The sequence below is a fragment of the Oreochromis aureus genome, linkage group 19, assembly GCF_013358895.1.
Source record: "Oreochromis aureus strain Israel breed Guangdong linkage group 19, ZZ_aureus, whole genome shotgun sequence".
In the NCBI taxonomy this organism is placed as follows: Eukaryota; Metazoa; Chordata; class Actinopteri; order Cichliformes; family Cichlidae; genus Oreochromis; species Oreochromis aureus.
Window position 1 is genome coordinate 29,310,986 of NC_052960.1, and position 25,723 is coordinate 29,336,708.

The following is a 25,723-nucleotide window of genomic DNA, read 5'->3' on the forward strand; positions in this document are numbered from 1 at the left end:
TGGCTTTTCAAGTAGTTTTAATATATCACATTAAATTATTGTACTAAACAAATATGATTCATTCACTCAACTCTCACTTATTAGGTACACCAGTTAAATTGCTTGTTAACACAAATGTCTCAGCCAATCACAAGACAGCAACTCAATGCATTCAGACATGTAGACACGGTCAAAGCAACCTGCTGAAGTTCAAGCCGAGTTCAATCGGAATAAGGAATAAAATGGTTAAAGTGACTCTAAAAGTGGTATGGATGATGGTGCCACACAGACTGGTCAAAGTATTTCAGGAACTACTGATCTACTGGGAGTTTTTCTCACATCTGTCTGTAGGAATTACAGATAATGATCAGAAAAACAGAACATATTCTGAGCGGCAGTCCTGTGGGTGAAAATGTCTTGTTGATGGTAGATGTCAGTGGAGAACAGCCACACTGCTGATATGAAGAACACAACTTCCAAGATTCAGTTATCTGAGTGAATGAGTGAAATTCTATTATTTTCTTTAGCGTTACCCATTAGCAGGTATTTGTCTGTTTGATTAACCCATACAATCTATAGATACACCTTGCTATCCAGCCCAGCTAATTCAATTCAAATTGTAATTCAAATTAACTCAGTGATTGTTTTCCTTCTGTTTTTCCTGTTGTTCATTATTGTGCATCCTGTTGATCTCAGTCCTTCGGTGCAGTTGGGTCTTCCTTCCATCTTGATTCTCCAGTGACAGCCATCATCTGCCTTTTCTTATCTGGGACTGAAAAAAAAATCAAAATGAAACTAAAAAGACACAAAAACTGAAACATTAAACTGTAAGTTTATTCATTTTAAGATTACCTACAAATTTAGCTTGTTGGGTAACACTTTATACCCAACACTGTATAATAATGACAAACTATTAAGGTATTAAGCATTAGTACAGTATCAGTAAGTGCTTAATTCATTCTTTATAAAACATTACTCCTTAGTATATAATGTGTGAGTACAGATATAAATGTTTATGTTTAGGCTGTGTAAAATGCCCATGAGACAATGCAGCACATAACAGCAGGGTGCGAGGTGCTAGCAGGCATGGCATAAATCGAATTCCATAACCAAGCAGCCAGCATAGTGTACAGGGACATCTGTGTTGAGTACGGTTTGGAAGTACCAAGGTCAAAATGAGACACGTCCCCTAGAGTGCTTTAAAATGACCGAGCTAAGATCCTGTGGGACTTGCAGATACAGACAGACAGACAGACAAATATAATTTCATCATAAACTGACCATGACCAGGTGCTCCCACAAGATTTCAGACAGAGGAGTGAAAAGAATTATCAGATTTGATTTTTTTGCACGTGTGGATTGGATTGGTTATTACTGACATCTGGTGAGAATGTCATGTCAATAGCACCTTTAGAAATATGTTTACTTTGAAAGTTGGTGACATGCTTATTTAACCCACTGTATCAATGTACATTTAAATTGTTTGTTAATTACTTCTAAACAATACCATGAACAAGTTATAAATGATTCTAATCAAGAATCAAGTTTTATATCTGTATTTATAAATTACATACCAAGGAGCTTTTCAAAGCATAGACTTAGTACTTAATGATCCCTTACTTATGCTTAATAGCGTGTCATTATTATAAAATCTTACCACTTGTTTAAACTTTCCAGTATGTACAATGTTGTGAAAAACGTTTTCAAATGTGTAAAGTCCTGTGGAACAGATCATGTGACTCAGTAGCTTATTGAACCACCTTTAGCAGCAATACTCTGTATGGAATGTATGAAACTTTCATAGTATTTTATAAATAGTCAATTAAGAGTATATATTCAAAGTGTGGTTTAATATATTTTGTAATAATTAAAACAACCATGAGAAAAGGGGATAATCACACTGACCAACACTTACCAAAACTAACACTACACACAAACAGTGAATACATTATGAACAAAACAGCAGTAGTAGTAAATCTATGGGCTCAAAATGTGGTCATAAATATTTTGTACTTGTAAATCAGTTTTGTACTTGTAAATCAGGATTTGTATGTGTAGAAAGAATTTGTGCGTCAGTAAAAAGATTTGTATGTGTAAAAAGATTTGTGTGTGCGTAAAAAGATTTGTATGTGTAAAAGATTTTGTGCGTGCGTAAAAAGATTTGTATGTGTAAAAAGAATTTGTGCGTGCGTAAAAAAGATTTGTATGTGTAAAAAGATTTGTGTGTGGACTTAGCCAAAACCCCCTGCAAGTTACAAGTACAATTTTGACCCGATTTTTCTTCCTGTCATCTGATTGGTCAATGTCATGTCAATCACAAATGTAACAATCCAATCAGAGAACAGGTGGGTTTGGCTGTCAGATGGGCACTTTTTTGAACTGCAGGTCCTTGAAGGAATAAATGCCCTTTACATGCCAACCCAGCGTTTTCCTTCATCACCACGAAGGAAAACAGTCTGTGGTCGTCCGAGTTTGGTGATTTTTGTGTCACAGGTCTACGTGCTTTATACAGGGACTTCCACAGCCTTTTCAACAGCGCTGCGGACCGTGGGGGGGCGGGGCAGTGTTTTGAAATGACAGTCTTCATTACAAAGCTTTCTTCGATACATGTTTTTATTGAACATTTGAAGAACTAGCAAAAAAACCAGAAACTGTTGTAGAGGACATAAAGTCAGAGATAGAAACGACAAGGAGCAGGTGCATCTAGTACAGGTAGAGCTGCTGCAAAACCCACAGAGCTCAGCAGCCAGCGCAACAAATTCTGGATCCTTTGCTTTTAGTTAGCAGTTAGCATTAGCAGCACATCCTGCGTCCGATGTGAAAGGACCTTTATGCTGCGCACTGTGACTCACAGCAATGGTCCCGGTCAGCCCTGACTTTGTGTTAAACTAATCCTAAAGTAATAATGGTATTTCTAACCATTGACATACCACAACTTTATCCTTTCAACAGCTACTTAAAGTTAGCGGACCTAGCTGCTATCGGATATTTATATAGAGATCCTCCAGCTTCAAACTGTATTACCCTTCAAGGACCTGCAGTTCAAAAAAGTGCCCATCCGACAGCCAAACCCATCTGTTCTCTGATTGGATTGTTACATTTGTGATTGACATGACATTGACCAATCAGATGACAGGAAGAAAAATAGGGTCAAAATTCGTACTTGTAACTTGCAGGGGGGTTTTTGGCTAAGTCCACACACAAATTTTTTTTACACATACAAATCTTTTTTACGCACGCACAAATTCTTTTTACACATACAAATCTTTTTTACACACACACAAATCTTTTTTACACATACAAATCTTTTTTACGCACGCACAAATTCTTTTTACACATACAAATCCTGATTTACAAGTACAAAATATTTATGACCACATTTTGAGCCCATATAAATCCTCCCAAACAGTGAGGCGGCAACAGCTTTATAACAGTAATTATCAGTGTTCGTTGGCTCTGTTATATGGACCAATATGAAAAGCAGAAAAGGAAACAATGGCTTACTAACCCATTTCACCAGGTTTTGAATCCTGGGTTGTGCAACTAAGACAGATTAGTCTGTCACTGGTACACTGCTTCAGGGAAATTTTGCAACTGCAGTACTTGAACCGTTTGAAACATGTTGTTCACTGGTAACTGGCTGTAATGCTCTTCTTTATGATGAGAGAGCTATAGTTAAGGTATACTCTAGTAATACTAGTAGTATCAGGATTGCTCCTTATTTTTTGTCTGGTATAAAAACCTTTTCTTCCATTTAACACATCACTGTTCAACTGTCTCAAGGCTCTTTAAACAACTTGGAGTTGAAGAAATGTTGTGTTTGTCAGTAAAAAGGAAGTGGCCTAATGTTACACAAGCTATTACAACACTTCACACAATGTTGGTACTGCTTAAAGTACAAATCCTCCTTCAGAGCCAATTCCACTGGATCCAATACAAATAAATATTAATGTTCCCTCAACATGTTCAACCTTCTACTGCAATATCTCATTGTCAGTAGTTCTTTGAAAAAATGTTTGATTTTAATTATTTTAGTTGACGACAAAAATATTCCTTCATGTAAAACATGCTGTTAGATTTGTATTGTTGATTGTCATTTATGCTTAGAAATATCTACTCATATATGCTTAGAGTTTTATAATCAATGTCATGTTGGTAGAGGTTTGATCCTTAGTACAGGGAGTGCAGAATTATTAGGCAAATGAGTATTTTGTCCACATCATCCTCTTCATGCATGTTGTCTTACTCCAAGCTGTATAGGCTCGAAAGCCTACTACCAGTTAAGCATATTAGGTGATGTGCATCTCTGTAATGAGAAGGGGTGTGGTCTAATGACATCAACACCCTATATCAGGTGTGCATAATTATTAGGCAACTTCCTTTCCTTTGGCAAAATGGGTCAAAAGAAGGACTTGACAGGCTCAGAAAAGTCAAAAATAGTGAGATATCTTGCAGAGGGATGCAGCAGTCTTAAAATTGCAAAGCTTCTGAAGCGTGATCATCGAACAATCAAGCGCTTTCATTCAAAATAGTCAACAGGGTCGCAAGAAGCGTGTGGAAAACCAAGGCGCAAAATAACTGCCCATGAACTGAGAAAAGTCAAGCGTGCAGCTGCCAAGATGCCACTTGCCACCAGTTTGGCCATATTTCAGAGCTGCAACATCACTGGAGTGCCCAAAAGCACAAGGTGTGCAATACTCAGAGACATGGCCAAGGTAAGAAAGGCTGAAAGACGACCACCACTGAACAAGACACACAAGCTGAAACGTCAAGACTGGGCCAAGAAATATCTCAAGACTGATTTTTCTAAGGTTTTATGGACTGATGAAATGAGAGTGAGTCTTGATGGGCCAGATGGATGGGCCCGTGGCTGGATTGGTAAAGGGCAGAGAGCTCCAGTCCGACTCAGACGCCAGCAAGGTGGAGGTGGAGTACTGGTTTGGGTTGGTATCATCAAATATGAGCTTGTGGGGCCTTTTCGGGTTGAGGATGGAGTCAAGCTCAACTCCCAGTCCTACTGCCAGTTTCTGGAAGACACCTTCTTCAAGCAGTGGTACAGGAAGAAGTCTGCATCCTTCAAGAAAAACATGATTTTCATGCAGGACAATGCTCCATCACACACGTCCCAAGTACTCCACAGCGTGGCTGGCAAGAAAGGGTATAAAAGAAGAAAAACTAATGACATGGCCTCCTTGTTCACCTGATCTGAACCCCATTGAGAACCTGTGGTCCATCATCAAATGTGAGATTTACAAGGAGGGAAAACAGTACACCTCTCTGAACAGTGTCTGGGAGGCTGTGGTTGCTGCTGCACGCAATGTTGATGGTGAACAGATGAAAACACTGACAGAATCCATGGATGGCAGGCTTTTGAGTGTCCTTGCAAAGAAAGGTGGCTATATTGGTCGCTGATTTGTTTTTGTTTGGTTTTTGAATGTCAGAAATGTATATTTGTGAATGTGGAGATGTTATATTGGTTTCACTGGTAAAAATAAATCATTGAAATGGGTATATATTTGTTTTTTTGTTAAGTTGCCTAATAATTATGCACAGTAATAGTCACCTGCACACACAGATATCCCCTAAAATAGCTAAAACTAAAACAAACTAAAACTACTTCCAAAAACATTCAGCTTTGATATTAATGAGTTTTTTGGGTTCATTGAGAACATGGTTGTTGTTCAATACAGGGTTTTAATAGTTTTGCAATTTTCATTAGTTTTTATTTTTATTTCGTTTTGACTTCAGATTTTCAATTTTATATTAGTTTTAATTAGTTTTTACCAATTGTTTGCTAGTTTAGTTTTTATTTTTTTGAAAATCCTTAGTTTCAGTTTAGTTTTGATTAGTTTCAGTTATAGTTTTAGTTGTGTTTGCAATAATTAAGTGTAACAAAATCCCAGTTTCATCATATCAGTCATTCTCTTCTGCTTATCCTTGGGTATGTTGCTATTCCAGCTACCATACCCTGCACCCTGGACAGGTCGCCTGTCTGTCGCAGGGCTAACACGCAGAGAAAGACAACTCACGTTGCCACCTATGGGTTCTTTACATAAATAAATAAAGGCAGATGAACAATCATTGATACCAGGCAACTATAAAATGTATATCTTGGCCCCAATGAGACTATTAACTCTTGCAGCACCAGGTGTTAAGGCAATTGACTCACACAGTTATGTAGATATCCCAGTCCTGTTGTCTCGGGATGCATCACGCTGCCTTGCCTGGGGTTAGCTTCTGTTTCTGGGGATGAGGGTTGGGCGTGCTCCCTTACCTTCTCCAGGTAAGCTAGGTTAGCCTTCTTGTGTGAGCTTTTCAAGTGCACTTTAAGGTTTGTGGGATTTTTTTCCCTTTAGAAATGTCCCTCATAATTTGTCTCGTTCCACTACAAGACACTTGCTTTATCCAAAACAGTCATATTCAAAGTAATCCCATATTGGACTCTGGCGCTTTCTCCAGACTTTTCCTGACATGATTCTGCGCGCTGGGAGAGCAGCAACACAGACGACTCGACTAACGTACTCGCCACCTGCTGGCATAATGAGACACAGCAAGAAAAAAACCTGAAACTAAACTTCTTTTTACCCTTGACTATTGTATGACACGCACACATCAACGAAAACTAAACATATTTTTGCTATAAATTCAGTTAATTTTAGTTAGTTTTGTGAACACTCATTACAGTTTTAGTTAGTTTTCCTTTTTTTGTTTTCATTTTTATTTCCGTTAACGAAAATGTTTTTTCACTTCTAGTTTTCGTTATTTCGTTAGTTTTCGTTAACGATAATAACCTTGGTTCAATAATAAAATTATTCCTCAAAAATACAACTTGCCTAATAATTCTGCACTCCCTGTAGTCTGTGGAGACTCTGTGTGCCTCCCAGAGCACTCTGGCATGCACACACAGCTTAAGGTCAGGAGAGACGTTATATCTGCTCTTACTGATATATGGCAGGGCTCTAGAGTGCGACCAATTTGGTCGCAAATGCGACCAAATTTTTCCGTGGTGCGACTAAAAAAAAACATTTGGTCGCACCTGTTTGGGTAACAAAAAAAAAATCTCTGTAACTCTCCATGTGGTCAACAACAGACACACATTATGCCCCTATCGTGGACTAAACCAATCAGAGATAGTCAGGGCGGACCTCTCTGATTGGCCGTGGTCCAGTGGAAAGTGCAGGTAGAAGAGGGAGGTGAGTAGCTTTAATAAGGCGATATCAATTCATTAACGGATTCCACACAAAGACGTAAACACAGAGCGACCCGACGCATCAGAATCAGCTTTGTCTTTCTCGGCTTTCTCACCGGACGGCCCGCAGACGGACACGCTGTCGGAGCTTAGCGATTCTGATGCGTCAGGTCCGCGCTGTGTTTCCGTCTTTTGCGCTGATTCTGAGCTGCAGGTTTTCTCTCCAACCAAAATTCGCCGAGCCAAAAAAAGAAGCAGCAAACTGCGCTTCACATTTGATCAATGTCGCCATGAATTCCCTCTGACTTTTGCTGTTTTGCTTCCACCACGATAAAAATTACACTTCCTACACAGCTCCCTGTGTGTACTTCAAGAACAGTTTCCCGTCTCAAATCTCTGTTTTCTGGATTATTCATTCGCTTATTACCCACCAGTCTACCGTTGTTTACAGCGCTGTCTTTTTCTTTTTTCATGTAAATGACGTCTGACAAGAAAGCCTAATTTCTGCTGTTCAATACTGAAGAAATTTAAACTTCTTAAAATTATGCAAAATTGCAGAATATTTTTAAGGTTATCTGCTATAAAACGCCAGACCAGGAAAATCTCCTTCATGTTTTTCTGTGTTTTATTCTCAGTTACTATGACACAAAGGCATCTGCTGTGATGTTCACAATTCTGATGAAGTCTCACATGTATCAGTACTGATAAATGATCAGAATTATAATATTTCTGACTGTCTGAGGCTAAATTGAATCGAATCAGGACTTTGAGAACCGGAATCGAATGGATTATAGAAATCAGTGATGATACCCAGCCCTAGTGAGCAGCCTAGGCCTGACAGAAGTGGATGTAGCTGTGGGTAATAAGAAAAGATGAAAAGAACCATTGATAACTTTTGTGTTAAGTTAAGGACTCATCTGTCTGTAATTCATTGCCAGCTCTGACACGGTGCCATCAATCTTTGAATGCTGAAAAAGCAGCAGTGTATCCAGAAAACACACTTTATGCTGCAATAAATGCACTGCCCAAGTGTCCCCTCTCCCCACTGCCTTTCAGCAGCATGCAACAGCAAACAGGTCGTCAGAGGAGCCAAGATGATGATTAAGTTTAACATTTTCTACAATATTGACAAAGCACTTTAAGCACAAGATTGTTAGTTAATAATTTAGAAATGAATATTGTCTGTATGGACTTCCCCCCAAAGAAGGTGCACATGTAAAACTGCGGTGTTAAGCGAAGCGGTTGAAAAATTTGAGTGCGCCTAACTTTTGTGCCGGTACGCCTAACTTTTGTGCCGGTACGCCTAAATTTTTTAAGTTAGGCGTACCGGTGCGCCCATGTCAAAAAGTTAGTCTAGAGCCCTGTATGGTATAGCAAACACACGTATATCTGTTTGAGTGTAAGAGCCTTTTGTTCAGATGTACCGCTAGACTCCTGGCACCAGCTTTGGGGAGTCTTCACGGGGTCACATCTTGACCCCACACACACACACACACACATACTTACACGACACACAGACAAGGTATTCTTTGTCCACATGTATACCTATGTAAGATGTCATATGTTAATGAACCTATGTATATTCATGTAACCTCAATAAAAGAGCAGTATTACGGGGGAGCGGACGAGAGCGACTGGGGTCAAGCGAAGGAACGGCGCTTGTCGTGGTTCTCTCCCTCATATATGAGTAACACAAAGAACTTTGCCTACTTGGTGTTCAATGCTTTTGCTGTGTAGTTGAATTGTCTTGAACGTTCCAGCGAATAGGTTTAAGCTACAAACCTATCACATGCAGTTTGGACAAACTCACCAGTTTCCACCTCAGGATCTTGATCCACTCATCTGCCTCCACACCCGTCTTAGCACAAAGGTAAAATGTTCGATCTGGAAACACGAGACTGTGGACACAGAGAGCAGAAGGATGAGTTTTACAACATCCTGTATTCTGACGTTTGTGACTGTGTACATGTGCACATGTGTTTGTGCATGTAAATGTATGAAAAAACATCCATCCATTCAACGGACTGACTTATCTTATCTTATGGTAAAAAAGACCCGTAGGGCCCGATTTACTACACTGGATGAACTAGGATGAAGTAAAAGACAAGAGGTGAAAAAAACAATGCCGGAGCGGCAAATTAGGTGTTACAGTAATAGTCTTAAAATTAATGGAAGGAGATGCTGCCAATGGTCTGGTTCTATAGAGCACTTTGCTACTCTATCTGACCACTCAAAGCGCTTTATATAACTAATTCATTCACCCAACTACACAAGCACTTTTTCTAAGCTGTTAAGTGCTTATTCATACGCATTCCGATAGATGCATCAGAGAGCAACATGGGGTTAGTATCTTGCCCATGGATATTTAGCATGCAGACTGGAGGAGCCTGGGATTGAACCACCAGCTTTCCGGTTAGCAGCTGACCTGCTCTACCACCTGAGCTACAGCCACCCCAAACACAAATGCATTCATTCACAATGCAACCCAACAACAGCAGTGCAAGTCAGTGTAAAGTTACAAACAAGCAGACCTGCTGAAGATATAAAAATGTGTAATGATACAGTTGCAGCTTGAAACTTGTAACATGCTTATTTTAAGTGTGTTTGGTGCTGCTATTCTCCCCCTGAAGGGAGTATGTAATCAGCTGTGTCTGTTTGTCTGTTTGCAGGTATGTTCAATTTTTTGTGATGGTCGATACAAATAACAGTTTGAGCTGATTTAATTTAGGTGAAAAATAAAAGTCAAGGTTCAGGGTTGTGCTCTCTGAGTCTTGTAGTTTTTTTGTTGTTGTTTTGTTGTTTGTTTATTTTTTGCTGGAGCTGGAGCAGCACAAGCCACACTTTGGCTCTGGATTTTTAAAGTTACAGTGTATCATTATTGTAACCTGTGTAACTATCCAGCTTCAAAAGGCACACTGAAATGATTGCATTCTATTCAGCCAAAGATGTGTGTTTCCACAATGGCCTGTGTGGCAAACAAAATTTTGCAGGGGGGAAACACAGAGGTCTCACAGCTGCTGAGTACTTTGCTACAAATTTGTAATTTTTTTCATATCCATCATAAAATTTGGTTGTAACATTCAGGTTACTTTATTTGTCCCGGTAGGTTGATTTGTTCTGCAGTCGTGAGTCATCCATCCTCACATGCACACTGTCAGTACGACCACAACAGACAACAAATGAAGCTTATGCATATTTTCAATCATTTTGATTTCAGGCAGCATTATCTTTCAACCCCATCATGATCCCAAACCGTGAAGCTCTCCTGTGCAATAGCTGGAGTAAAAGTTCCTGCATTGCATTCTGTGAGAGCTACAGCGTATTCTCCTCTCAGCAATTCGTGTTGCCAGCATTCAGCCTCAGCACTGTGCAATCTCAAGAGTTTGCTTCAGGGTTGTCACATCTGCAAGCCTTTAAAAACCTGTCTGGAAGTTCTCATTATATATACCACCTTGGGAGCGCTGGCTCCTCAAACTGGCCTATGTTTTCATTGGCCACTGCAAAATCGCTCTCTCCCTTGGCCTCCCTTACTTCTCCAACTTCAAAAGTCCAATTTCAGTTACTAGAATTGCTACTGTCATTCCAAGGATATGATTTTTAGGGGAAAAAAGTTCTCAAATCCTATGATTTACTATGCAACAGCATCACAAACAGCAGACAACAGGAAACAATAGCAAACAAACTGTTAATCGTGACAAAGAAGACGCGGAGATTGAGGGTTTAAATACACACAAGATAATGAAGGAAAGGAGAACAGATACAGCTGAAACTAATCATGGTGGATGAGAGAGACGAAGTATAACTAAAAACAAAACACAAGTGTCAAAACCAAGCAAAAAACATGGGAAGTAACATAAACATGAACATATCTGACCCAGAGATGGGAACTTAATAAAGAATGGGAACGGAAAAGGGAACTAAGGTTATCTGTAACTAAAATAAAGAACTGAGGGGATAAAGAACAAAAACGATAAGGAACCAATAAAAGGACTGAAGGATAAACAGAAACTACAATTCAGTTCAATTCAGTCTTATTTATGCAGTGCCAAATCACAACAACAGCTGCTTCAAAGCGATTTGGCAGTAGTGGGAAGAAAAAACTCCCTTTTAACAGGTGGAAACAGGTGGCAGAACCAGGCTCAGGGAGGGGCGGCCATCTGCTGTAACGGGTTGGGGTTGGGGGGACAAAGACAGAAATAAGACATGCAGTGGAAGAGAGCCAGAGATAAATAATAACTAATGATTAAATGAGAGTGGTGTACAAACACATAGTGCATAAGAAAGGTGAGTGAAGAAGAAACACTTAGTGCATCATGGGAATCCCCCAGCAGCCTAGACCTCTCCGGTCTTTAAGACTACGTTCACACTGCAGGTCTTAATGCTCAATTTCGATTTTTTGATCAAATCCGATTTTTTTGTCTGCTTGTTCACACTACAAATAAAATGAGACAGCAAACGCGCTCTAGTGTGAACGATCAAAGTGGCCCGCATGCGCAAAAGAAGACGTCACACACAACGCGCTCTGTTTAGACCCAGACCAAACAGTATTGTTTGACTGATGGCCCTTAATATAAAGACTTCGGACTTTACGTTTCCCAATTTTTGCTTTAAGTTATTTTGTTATTTACATAATAATGTAGATAACCTAATAATTATCCTTATTGCTGTTTTAGAGAGGCGGTGCTTCAAAGGATAGTTGCAGATTTCTGTCAGAATCTGCAGATTATACAGTACAAATAAAATGTTCACGTTGTCTTCCCAACAGTTTCACTGACATCTACACTGGATGGCCAGGAAGCGTTCGCGATGTCTTCTCGGGCGCTTCTCCGGCGCTGATAATTGCCGTCTGTCTTGTGTCAGTGACGTAAAAGACGGATTTAATGCGACATGACCGTTCAAACAGCAGTCGCTTTCTAAAACATCGGATATGTATCGGATTCAGTACCACATATAAAAGTGACCCAGATCGGATTTAAAAATATATGATTTGTGCCGTTCACACTGTCATACCATGATCGGATATGGGTCGCATAGGGTAAAAAAAAATTGGATTTGATGCGCTTTCACCTGCAGTGTGAACATAGACTTAGTCTGACGTTATTAGCCATGTCTGGGTCCAAACGCCGCTTCAGGTCCCAAAGTCAAACGAACACTGCGGCATCACTGAGAGTTGAAAAACTGTCTAAATTCTTTCATCTGTAATAAAATGATCAGCGTTGCTGATTTACCAGGTGTAACAATTAAGTTTAACATCCAGACATCCATGAAAACAGAATTTATTAAATTTAACCGAGTTAGAAGTTAGCAGGAAGTTAGCTCGCTAGTTTCCACCTAAACATGATATAGCATGTTCTGACTGAGAGATTTCTGAAAAATTCAAACGTACAGCTCTGCTATCACGGAAAACTAAACAGCAATGACATTTGTAGGGTTACTGAAGTTGCTAGCTAACAGCTATGTTAGCATAACATAAACACAGTGAAGCTGGATGATGAATGCTACCTTTTTTCCACTCGATAAAAGTTAACGTGAGGGTTCCCGATGGTTAGGTAAAAAATGCAATCGCATGGCAGGATGCTGTAAACGGACCAAACTTCAGTCAGGAGAACAACTGAGATAATCCATCCACAATACGAGGTTAGTCATTAATATACTGCTGTACGGGCTGGGCTGTAGTTACATCGTAAGGTTTTAAAAACTGAGCTTTAAAATGAATAGCAGTAATAAAAACCAAGAGAGGCCGACAGTGATCACTGACTGTTTTTAGGGGCTTGTTGAGATTAAATAGAACTAGATACAAAACATTAAAACATGTTAAAAACACAACAGCCTTATTAACGCAGAGTAGTTTGGACCCAGAAGCAGGTTTCATCAGGTCATCACTTAACCTCCTAGGATCCACATATGTGGACATCACATTTTGGGTTGTCTAGACCAAAATACTAAATTTTGCTCTACGAGGGCCTGATATCCATTTACGAGGACATTGTACTGCCACTGTCGTATCGAAATTTAAAGCAAATGTCCTTATATGTGGATCTCATTTTTCTCAGAAACAAATTTCAGGTAAAAAAAAACCCCATTTTACATTCATCTGGTCCCAATCACCCCAAATAGCAAAGAGAAATTAAAAATGCATGCCATGAAAGAGTTTGGGTCTTAGGAGGTTAAAGACCGGATTGCAGCATAAATAAAGCAGAATTCAGGGTCAGAGTAAACAACTCCATTTACACGGTCATGACATGCATATTGCTCATTATGTGAAGAAACTGGGCAAGGGAGGGCTGAAGATGGATGTTAACTCAAACGTATTAGTCTGCATGTAGACAGCTATGCATACATAAAAAGATAACGAAACACTGAGAAGAGACCAGGACAGACTTGACACAAAAGGGTACACACAAATAATAAATACAAGAAATCAAAAGCTAGAAATATAAATAATGAAAACTCAGAGGCACTAGGAAAACAGAGCTCCAGATTAACTAATACAGAAAACTAATACAGCACAAGAACACAAGTAAACCTATCTTAATGATTTTAATCAAAGACCCAGGACCATGACATCATCCGCTGCAGGGTTTTTATGTTGTTTTTAGATCTACTGTCTCCCACTGTCCAGTTTCTTGTTTTATTGCACACCATGCCAAGATATGTTAAAATGTGGGCCAATAGAGTCTTTGGATATTACTTATGCAAAAATATTATATTATACTGTCAAACTATGTTGTATTTGGCATTTTTCACAGATTCAACGGAAAAAACAGAAACAAATAAAGTTTTATTGTGACAAGCTGTTAGTACCAAATTCTTTGAAGGTTTTTGAGAATTAAAACTGGTTCTTTGTTGCCTTTTGTGGACACTGGTTCACCCCTTGACTTAGTTGATCTAGTTGCCTTTTGCTTGAATGATTGATAGGTCAGTGATAAGTGGTTAAACAAAAGAATGAAAAAACGAAAAAAAATCTTAGAAAACTGATGCTATAATATTTGGCCCCAAACATCTCAGAAACACACTCTACATCCAAACATGGATTTCAAAACTTTGGGTTCCAGATTTTAACCTGAGTTTAAAGCTTGTAAATCCTCCAAAATGATTATTAATTATGATTATTAATAACAATATCTGAATATGAGTTTGGGTTCTGACAAAAATTCAAGTTGATAAATAAAATTATACCAAATCAGGCTGAGAGGTAAGGCAATGAGAGTTCATGTGTTGGCCACATCTACAAAACGCTGTGTTGTGTTTCAGTTAACTTTCCAATATCCACCTTACAGTAAATGATCACTTTCTTTTTATTCTAGTTAGGCACGTTCCACAGATCTGTTGTTAGGTCACTTACCAAAAACAGTTGACTTTATCCTGAGAGTAGTCAAACTGGACTGCAGAGCAGGACCTCAAATCTAAGGTTCGAATGGGTTCCTCACACTGGAACAGAAAAATGATACTACATACTTACTGTGCACATGAACAGGTACATTCAAAAAAACCTTCCCTGAGATAAATGTAGCAGAGCCTTATTTTTGTAGGACAATTTTTAACTGCAGCTGTTATTTCTTTTTAGATCTTCCAGTAAAAGTCTAGCTATGTCCTCTGGCACTCATTCCACTATAAGCACCGGATCTCCTGTATGTCAAAACAGCTTTCTATGTTACATTACATCAGTAATACTCGGTCAGGTTACTGTGTTTGTTTACATTTTGTTACAGCTTTTTATGCTTTAATGTGTAAGTTCAATAAAGAAGATGTGCATACGCTCATCTGCCTGCATTGCTAGGTGTGGGCTGCTTGTGTATTCTTTATATCACTAATATTTTTTAGCTGTGTGCAGGTCGATACTGAAATATTGATTCTTCCGGTACAAGATATTTGTGTTCTAGAATAGAGTCTCATATTAAAATATCAATATTTAATTACTTGGGGAAAATTGGACTTTATCATCACCAGGAACATGGTAGAAAGTACAGTAACTGTACAGTAATTTTTGGAATAATCTAAATGATTTGTAGGAACTGTCATAGTGATATATGAAATGTGTCACGGCTCATTCAGTTGACAATATTGGCTGATCGTAAGCGGATTCATGTAAACAGTCAAGATGCGTTTTGTGACATATGTAGCAAGGCCACAAACCTTGTCAAGCACAATAAAAGTAAATCATAACACAGAATATGATGAGTTTATGATAGGGCAAACTGAAGAGGAGGAGAGCGACAGGTTCTTCACTTCCATTCAGTTGTCTTAGATTTTAGCCAAGTAAGGTTCTAGAGTAGAGCATATAAAGTGGATTACATAGGCTAGGTATTGTTCAAATATACAGCGCACTTGTAGTAAAACAGCCAAAAATAAAAATGCAACTCAAAATATTTCATACATAAGACAGATAGATAATAACACATCTATAACTACAACGTCTCTATAAATGTTTTCTGAGCTTTATTATTATTTTCACTCAGTAACATTTGTTTTTGAACATAAATTGAATATTATAAATGTAGGTATTTCATGTGTTTCATGTGTGCGCGTTGCATGTCAAATTGTCTAGCTCGCATTGTCACAGTCTGCTTATCACTTATGTTTCCTGTTTTATTTTGACAAACACGTGTTCCGTGTTCAGTGTGTTTAGTTTTGCTTCCCCTGTGACGTCATGTTCATTTGTGTCAGCTGTGTTCCCCCTGTGTTTCTACTTATTTCGTTACCCATACATGTATGTAAGTCTCCCTCTGTTCATTGTCGGATCGTCTGTTAACCTTCCCTTATCTCAAGTATTCGTGTATTTTCTAGTGTTCCTGGTTTTCAAGTATTTTGTTTTTCCTGTTTATGTTTTTGTGATTATTTTAGTTTTCGGCCATAATGAAAGGCACGCTTCTTGCTATAATCTATTTCTGTTTCCATGTTTCGTTTGTCTGCATTTGGGTCCACTGCTCTCCATTCCACACAGTCTGCCATCACAGATCATGACACACTGTGCATGTAGCCATCTCCATTTCATGGTAGTCTCTGTCTTCCATTGATAATGACTTCAGCTGGGCTTGACTGAGAGGCAAGTAGTTTTTCACAGGTGGTTTGTGCGAAACAAATTGTGGATAAACCTCTGGTCTTTCACTGTTAACTGAAGGGAGACCAGTGTGCGCAGAAAGTTGCCGCTGGCTCTGCTTTCACTACACTGAGATCAGATCTTACTTTGTGTGGAAACAGCAGAAACAAGTAAAAGAGTTTCTGTGATTTATCATTCTAACAGACAAGTTTCCTCTTGCTAACCACCTTGACCAACATTTGTAATGTAGAAAAGATGGAGTGTGAAAAAATTGTTAAGTCTTTTCTACATAGGGATGGCAACTCTGACCAGTCCCCCCCCCAAAAAAAACCAAACAGACAAGTTGACCTGGTGCAGGCTCAGACACCACTTTCAGTTTAACATCTGTGAGAAATCCCTTGGTTGACTCAATAACCAGCCGTTTTACCAACACTCCACTTTCATATTTTGAATTCCCCCCATGAATATGTCTGTGAAAGTTCTCAGTCATCCAGGTCATTATAGTCTAAGGAGCTCGGAAAGAAAACTTGAAGAAGTCCAGAGGCTTTTCTTTCCCAGAGATATGGGGTCCCCCTGTAGGTCCACCACCCACAGGAGGCATCGTAGGGGTTGGGTACAATGTGTGGTGCATGGTGGGCACTGGGACATGAAACATTACCTCTCTGGTAGAGACGGAGCCTGAGGTAGTGCGTGAGGTTTAGAGGTACCGGCAAAATATAGTCATGCACAACTCAATGCACAGCTTGGGCTCTGGAGACAGTCTTCTGGGGAGGGGTTGGACTCTGTTCCACTCTGGAGATGCCCTTGGTGAAAGGCAGTGGGCTAGGGTGGATATCTTGTTGTCCCCTGTGGGTTGCTGCCACAGGGGACAACAAGATAACACACTTGGAGTTTTTCCGGTCAACAAGAGGGTTTGTTCCCTGCGTGTTTGGGTTGGGGAACGGGTCCTGACTGTCGTTTGTGAGTACCCGGACTTCTTAGAGGTATTGGGTGAGGTGCTTAAAGGTACACCACCGAAGACTCAATCATCCTTTAAAACTGGAGGCTGTGTGTGCTTAATGTTGTCAAGCTTATTATTCACACGCTGTTCCTAAATACGTATATACTGCAGGTTTGTTTTTGTGGCAAATGGGGGTGAAATGCTCGTGTTGCCATGGTAACAATAGAGCCATGCCTTAAACAAAGCATCAAACCAGATGGGGTCATGACATGAGAGTCATGCGTCGCCAAAGACTTGGAGGAAAGTCATGTAGAACTAACATCTAACATTGGAGTAATTAGCACAGTGGAATGAAGTTTACATTGTGTCAGGGCTCTGTGTGCGGGCAGGCGGAAATGAGGACCCAAATGCAGACTCGTCAAGACAAAATAGCAACTCGAAAACCACAGCTTTATCGCTGGCAAAGAACAAAAACATAAACTGAACAATGAAAACTTAGACCAGAGACACACAGGCAAACCTGAGGGTACAACGTGACGCTGAACACTGGAGGGCACACACTATAAATACACATGAGGAAATGAGGAACAGTTGGGAACACAACCGGGAGAAATTAGACCTAACGAGACAGAGGAAGCGAAACTAGAAACACTGACATAAGACATAAACCTTTAAAATAAAACAGGAAACAATTCACAAAGACGCAGACTTGACACTGAACTAAAACTATACTAAACACGAGGGCACAAGAACAAAACCTAAGAACTAAACCCATAAACAGAATAAACTGAAACATAGATTTATAATAATGATCAAGCAAGCACAACAAGAGAATCAGAATATAACCCATAATACAAAATCAAACCAAAACATAAGAAACCAAACCAAAACATGGGTCAAAATGACACAGAACCGTGACGCATTGGTTATGTTAGTAACCTTCCCATTCACACTCAAGTTCTTTCAAAGAAAACCTGGAGAATACTGTCGGCAGAAAAAATGCTCCATGAAATGAAGCCGCAAATGACTAATGGCATCATACAAAGTCAGATACAGAACTGCCCACTGGGATAAACCACATATGATAGCAGAGGAGCTCATAATTGCGGCAGCTTTAGATATGGTGTCAGCTATGCTTGATGAGATAAAATTGGCAGCGGCTATGGCCAGACAAGAAATCAGGTGGAGTTCAGGTGTTCTAAAGGGGAGGGCTGCTGTTGTTCGATGCAAGAGAGAGCAAGAAGAGAGAGGACATTACTGCTATGTGCAGAGAAACCTGAAACACACAGTGTTGAGGGTTAGTGGGGTTGGCCACCTCCAGGTGCAGTTAGCGACACAGAGACAGAGAGAAAAAATATAAATTATTCCAGATTGTGCAGACTCTTAGGTGCATGACTGGCCTACTCTTCACAGATGAGCCTGAGTTTCAAGAGGCTTGCCTGGCCTGAGGGCTGATATCAGAGCAGGCAGGAGTGAAGCTAGAAAGAGGACACGTGTTTTCAAGTCAGGAATATTTCCTGGAGGGTGATCTTCCTTGAATGGACCTTCTAAGGTTGTAATTTCACAGAGTCACTGTATAGCCGAATGAAGCTGAAGAGTTTTGAGGAATGGAAATGAGAGACCAGATTGTCGAGCAGTCAGTATGGCTGCAAAACCAAGCCGAGGCCTGCTGTTGGTCTGCCCCTAGCTTCTGAGTATAGTGAGACAGTAGCGATGGATCTACATGAGCTGGAGACCCTTTGAACTAGGTCAGAGCATCATGTCACCAGGCTCCTGATTTGTCCTGGTTGTCATGGCGCGACTTGACGCTGGAGTTCAGATTTTTCCAACTCGAGTGGTAGAAGCAATAAGTGCGAATGCACCACACAAACTGCAGCGCGTATTTTACTTCGCGCTTCAAACGCATCAGTCGCGCTGCCTGGTTGCGCGAATCAGGCAGAAAAGCGTTTTCGCGACGCAAATCTGCTTCTGAAGTTTCACATGACCCCCAGTCGCGCTTCATCGCGCTCCTCCATTGACTTTACATGTAAACCTGAAGCTCTAGTTGCATCTATCGCGTGTGGTGTGAACGCACCGTTAGGCAGAGCAGGAAAAGCCAAAGGGCAATACAAAAACTGGTATAATGTGCAATATGTTGAGCCTGATGGTAGTGAAGGTGAAAAGAAAGTTTTAGACATGTCACTTGTTGATGGTCTTTGCACTGAACCTGAAAACAGAGATGCAGATGTACTCATGACAAAAGATATCTCCTTTGATGCTGCTAAGCAGCAAGAGATTGAGAACTGGCAAAGTAACAGTGTATTTGATGAAGTGAAAGACCTGGATCAAAAATGCGTGTCTACTAGATGGGTCTGTACACTCAAAGAAACTACTAATGGTATTGTCCCAAAGGCCTGACTTGTGGCACAGGGGTTTGAAGAGGTAAATACTCAAGAACTACAGAAAGACTCTCCAACATGTGCGTCTGAGTCCCTCAGACTGGTGCTAGCTGTGATATGTCAACACAAGTGCAAAGTGAATTCAATGGACATGAAATCTGCTTTTTTGCAGGGAATGGAGCTGTCAAGAGATATTTATCTTCACCCCCCACCTGAAGCTGGCAAGGACAATGTTCTGTGGAAATTAAAAAAGTGTGTGTATGCACTTGCAGATGCTTCACTTTATTGGTGCAATAAGGTCAAAGACATTATGCCCAACACTGGTGGTAAAATATCACAGGTTGATCCTGAGGTGTTTTATTGGCAGAATGAACAATCTGAGATTACAGGAGTGCTTGCATGTCACGTTGATGATTTTTCTTTGGGCTGGTTCAAATCACTTTGCAACTCATGTCATTCCTGTCCTGAAATCTACCTTCCTTGTGGGCCGTGAAGAAAATGACATCTTTTCTTATGTTGGTATGGACATTTGTACAGTTAATGATGTAATAGAGGTGCGTCAACAACTTTACATTGACAACCTACAACCGGTTCAGTTACAAGCAGCACGGGCTGTACAGAGGGATGCTTCTTTATGTGAAACAGAGCGGGAGCAACAAATAGGACAGATTTTGTGGGTTGCCAAACAAACGAGGCCAGATGTGATGTTTGACACATGCAGCCTGGCATCTAATACTAAAGATACAACTGTGCAGTCCATTCAAGTGAACAAAGTTATCCGTAGACTTGGCAGAGAAAGTGACTCTTAAGTTTCAGCACTTGGGTAACAGTGATGATTTGGCACTGGTTGTTTTCAGTGATGCTTCTTTTGGTAACCTTCCTGATGGAGGTACCCAAGGAGGGGCATTAATCGGCCTTATGGGTAAAGGAGGAAAGTTTTGTCCTCTCTTTTGGCAGTCTAAGAAAATCAGTCGTGTGGTCAGAATTAAACTGGCAGGAGAAACTTGTGCCATGTCAGATGGAATGGACAGTGCTGTCTTCCTGAGCTTACCACTGGTAACACAGGACTGAATGCTCTTCGGCTGATCTGTGTGACTGACAATCTTTCCTTGTTTGACACACTCCAGTCCACTAAGCAGGTTACAGACAAGAGACTGAGGCTAGTAATGAGCAGCATTAAAGAGCTCATACAAGCCAAGAAAATCAGACGGGTTTGTTGGTCATATTCCAAATCTCAACTTGCTGATTGTTTGACAAAAAAGGGGGTTTCACCTTTAACCCTTCTAAAAGCACTAGACAAAGGACTCTGGATACTGCGATCCTTTGTTTACAAAGTTTTTTTGCATTGAAATGCACTGTTATTTATTTTGTGCAGTTATAGTATGCTTTAGGTTTATATCTTTATTTTAAAAGAAAGAGGGAGATTGTTAACTTGTTATTTTCTGTTATATCACGAGAGTCCGGTAGCCTGCGGTGAATTGTGGTTTGTATGCGTGTGCGGGAAAACGTGGTGTGGAAATAAAAAGCTTGTGTTGAGGCTACGACGTCGTGTCTTTTGAGTTTACACCAGAACCAGTTTGGAATCAGTGAGAAGATACACTTTGGACTATGAGAGGAAAGCTTTCTGAAAGATGGCAGTGCTAGCCACTGCACCACTGAGCTGAGCAGACTTACCATTTTGTCTTTGAAGTATTTAAGTTCATATCTGTTGAGTGTGAACCACCTTTGCTTCCAGTTCTGCAGAAAATATTGTCAGTATATACACTTCAATGTTACTTCAACTCAAACTCTGAAGCCTGAATTATTATTCTTGTTTCACACAGTTACATAAGATTTTTGTCTGCAACGAAACACAACCAGATTTCCTATGTATTTGTGATGAGAATCAGTTAAGTAACTGTTCTTGCATGTCAGCTGCTGTTACCTTCACAATTGCTCCTTGCTTCACCAGGAAGCCTTCCTTTGTCCCCAGCTTAAAAAAAAAAATAGAAAATACATTTTAAATTGTAGACATTTTAAGAGTAACTGTGGTTTATTCCAGTTTAAGCTGCATACTGTGAATAAGTCTTGGCTATATAATCTTTAAGTTAAAATAACTTGTATGAATACCCATTACGAATAATGCAACATATTTACATTTTATTTAAAGTAATATAGCTTAAAATATAGAATAATAGGTCACCTAGAAAATGAAAAAAGTTTATCACACCAAAAGTTGCTGTGGTCAGATGATCATTGTCCATAAATAAAGACTGAGGGAGAAATCAAAACTTGTTGCAACTGTAGCTATCTGAATCCACACTTGCTTATAAAAGTATCACAACTGCAAAGACTGATCATTTCAGCACAAAAAAGTCTCCATAATAAAAAAAGACTTTACGAATTGTTAAGGCATCATCAGAGCACACTAATCTCACTAAACACGTGAGAGCTGCGAGCTTGTATTTAGGACAAAAAAGAGGCCTTCCCACGAAATTCGTCAGATGTTGCTCACATGAGACTACATGGGTGTTTGCAATGGCTGCCGTACCGATGGTGCATTTGCTACCAGATCATTCTCTGTGCGTCCTGTCTGTATGGCAGTGTGAACTCGTACAGATTCATAAATAGACGGCTCCTCCACACGCCATGGATACGGACACTTCAAAACAATGAGGGTTCCTGGTTAAGAGACAAAGAGGAGGTTATATGCCCGACTAGCTGACTTTAAAACACGGAAGAAATAAAGATGGACATACATTTCTGTTTGTCAGTATACATCTTGGGTGTGTTTTGATGCAGTCTTTATGTATGCATCATAGCTAGCATTACGTTTTTTGATGAAGATCATGGTCTGCATACCTGCATCACTGCCCAGCAGAGGTTGGTTAGCAAAGTGGTTGACAAAGTCTTGAAGGGTTGGAAACTCATTAAAACCAAACACATAGCCATTGCTATTTCGTGTCACCTGAAAATGCTTCACTGAATCCTTTGCCCTATGTCAAATGATAAACAGCATAAATGTTTCAAGTCATTCACAAGTAAAAGTACACTAAACACAGACCTGTGCATATTTAGCTTAAAAATATAGCAAGTTCGTGTTTCCTTTCTTCATCATTGTTAAGATTCACATACTTCTTTTTAACAAAGTGTTTCTAGGTGGTTCAGTATCACTGATTCAGTATCACATCTCTGTCTTTCTCAAACACACACACACACACACACACACGCTTTGTGTGACTAATACAAGAATACTTGGTGAAAAACTCTAACCTTTAACCTCAACATTAAGGGGATCTGGTGACTCTGTTAATACTATACACACCAGTGAGAAATAAAACCGTAGCAGACATAGGAACAAGGCAAATTTAACTAAAAGTAAAAAATAAAGTTATAATCAGGTAAGATAACTCTGCATCTGTTGTGACATCATTGTTTTGTCACTGATTGCCTGTTACGGTTCCAAACCCATGGTGCACTTCCCTCGTTCACTCACCTAACAGACAGGGCGAAGCAGCCTGGTCCCTCATTACTGTTTCTCAGGAGGTAACTTCCATCCGTCCCATTGGACAAGAGAAGGGCTTCTGCAGCATGGCGGGACAGGTCATAGTGGTACCACCTTCAAGACAATAGTAATATGATGTGAGAAGTTTATAAAATAAGAAATAAAACCATCGTTAGAGAAATGATATAAAAGGTCTCATTTTTATCTACAGTTTGACGTGCGGCCCATCTTCTAGCTACAATTCATTCTGTGTCAAATCAATTTCTAATATTTCAACAGAAACAACAGTAGTCTTTATATAACAGCATGGACACTGATCAACTGAGCTTGTGCTCAATTTACAAAGACTTAGAAAAACTTATTTGGGACCTAAAGCTGCTTGCTCAGTGTGACATACTGAAACTTTTACATACAACACTAATGTTATTTCTCCATATCACAACCATACGTGACATTTGTGAGTTAAAATGTGACCATTTTTATTTTAACAGAGAGTGAAGCTGGAATTAAGCCTGGTATAAAAATGTAGGTTAAAATAATCTTTCATGGGCTTCATCTAACATTTTTCCTGAAGATTAGGTTCTGAATTAAAATACTGACTTTTATTAGGAAAGTGTAATGCTGAGACTTCTGTCTCATATGCAGAACCTGTATGATTTTTACACTGTTGTGCAAAATTATGTTAAAGAACAGGCTTATGTTATGATTCAAGGTCATCTGTGCAGTACTGTGCACCTCAGACTGTATGGAAATATAAAGGGAACTGGTAAAAGGATGTGAAAGTTCTTAATTTGCATTAAAAGTTGCTGGGACTGTTTAAAAATATCACTGAAGGCAACAGCTCGAGAAAAAACGCTAGATTTAAAGGGTTCTGATCATATTTTAAAAACAGCTGCAGAATTAAAGTATCAGTTTAAATTCCAAACTGAACATTAAGTTTCTGTATTTCTTGTTTGCAGGGTGGCAGTCCTGAGTTTAAATGCACCATCTGGCCAGAGTCTTACTGTGTGGAGTTTGCATGCTCTCCCTGGGTACTCTGGCTTCCTCCCACAGTCTAAAGATGTAGTTAGTGTGGTTAGATGTTAATGGGCGTGTAAGTGGTTCTCTGTGTCTCTATGGTAGCCCTCTGCCTCCCTGACAACAATAGGTGAAAGAGAATGGATGGATGGATGTTTGCAGGGTTATTGTGGTATCATATAAGACTGTTCCACAAACTCCATACTGACTTTATTCAGTGCATTTATAGTAAGACCTCAGTTGTCAGAGCAGTCTGTGGATACATCCAGAGGATTGTGGATTTGGAATTTTTCACATTTGTTGCGTTTATGGAAAGCTTCTGTAACAATTCGTGAAATATATAAGCACAGCGCACAGCATCCTGTGGTTTAATATTATATTTGTCCTTCCTCAATAAAACCAAGGTATCAACAACATTAGAACATACCATGATAGAGTCATTAAGTTATTAGGGCAGTATGACCGTAACCGTTAAATACCAGCTGCGTGTTTTCGGAGTTGAGTCTCGGGCGCAGTTCTGTGCGGCTTTAAATCGGAGCGATTTTGTCAGCACCCGACTTCCGTAAATCAAAAAAACAAACAAACAAACAAACTGCTTTAAGGAGCGGAACGGACAGTCCTGGACATCTCTCCATGGCGCTTCTTTTGGAATTGCAAGTATTGTCCTGAGTTTGATCAGCGTGCAGTGTTTACGCGCAGGAGAGATCACAACATCTACAAAACATTAACGCGACACGGAGAGAATTTATAGCTGAGCAAGTGTTAATAGACTGCACAGTGAGTCGGTACTGGAACTTGTTTTTGGCACGTTACAACTGACAATATTCCCCTGCTGCAAAGTAAATTACAAGTGTACACATAACTTACGTAACAATCTGTTAACACGGAGCTCAGCTGTTTAATTTTGCTTTTAGAAAACGTTATATGGTAATCATTTATGTTAGTAAGTTAGAATTCTTGTAGATTTCAATTTCACAGTTTCACAAAACACTGATTTAAGAAGCAGATCCTGTCATTCCTAACAAAATCTACAGCACAAGACAGAGAAACTGAAAATGTCCAAATACAGACAAACGAGTTAGCTCTTTGTAAAAGGCGTTTAATGTGTAACAACAGAGGTATAAAGCGATGGTCTTGCTTTTTATCCTGATCATAAAATCGTGGTGGTGAAGAATCACATAAAGTATCGCTTCTAGCAGTTTACCGTTTTCAAACAAGTGAAAGCTGTTTATAATTCCCAACCCGGCCTTACCCAAGACTCGCAAGCTCGTCACTCAAGTCCTCGAAAGATTCATCACTGAAAGAACTCATCTCTCCAGCAGATTTCAGTTAATCTAAGTTCGGTGTTGGTCTAAACAAGCGGAGCGGCCAAATAGAGAAGTAAAAACTGCTCAGATCAGACACGCCTACAGGAAATACACACGCTCACCAACCACTGAATTAGGCACACGAGATACTCCTCAGGGATATTGGTCTGTACCGTGCAGCTGCCGCAGATTTGTCACCTGCACATCCAAGATGGAATCTCCTGTTCCACCCACATGCCAAAAGTCCGCTAATGGTTTGAGGTCTGGCGATTGTGGAACCTCCATTTGTGTATAGTGAACTCACTGCCTTCTTCAAGGAATCAGTTTGAGATAATTTGAGGTTTGTGAAATTTTCCAGCAATCAGAAGATGATAAAGGGATGGACATAG

At 39.8% G+C, this 25,723-nt stretch overlaps 1 protein-coding gene across 1 annotated transcript; it reads right to left on the bottom strand.

Moving 5' to 3' along the window:
• dapp1 (dual adaptor of phosphotyrosine and 3-phosphoinositides) lies at positions 1–25,441 on the bottom strand. The gene is made up of 9 exons (XM_031759285.2): positions 25,280–25,441; positions 23,002–23,124; positions 22,368–22,501; positions 22,057–22,187; positions 21,451–21,498; positions 21,201–21,263; positions 14,514–14,599; positions 8,979–9,066; positions 1–751 (listed from the first exon to the last, which is right to left on the bottom strand). The coding sequence occupies exons 1-9, from the start codon at positions 25,336–25,338 to the stop codon at positions 728–730; spliced, it is 756 nt and encodes a 251-aa protein (XP_031615145.1). The 5' UTR covers positions 25,339–25,441; the 3' UTR covers positions 1–727.
• Between the last annotated feature and the right edge of the window lie 282 nt (positions 25,442–25,723).

Excerpts from the sequence above, each read along its gene's own strand:
- dapp1 (XM_031759285.2), bottom strand. The coding sequence starts at position 25,338 with ATGAGTTCTTTCAGTGATGAATCTTTCGAGGACTTGAGTGACGAGCTT. Across the intron at positions 21,264-21,450 it reads AGCAAGGAGCAATTGTGAAG|AACTGGAAGCAAAGGTGGTT; the intron begins GTAACAGCAGCT and ends TATTTTCTGCAG. Across the intron at positions 14,600-21,200 it reads AATACTTCAAAGACAAAATG|TGTGAGGAACCCATTCGAAC; the intron begins GTAAGTCTGCTC and ends TTTCTGTTCCAG.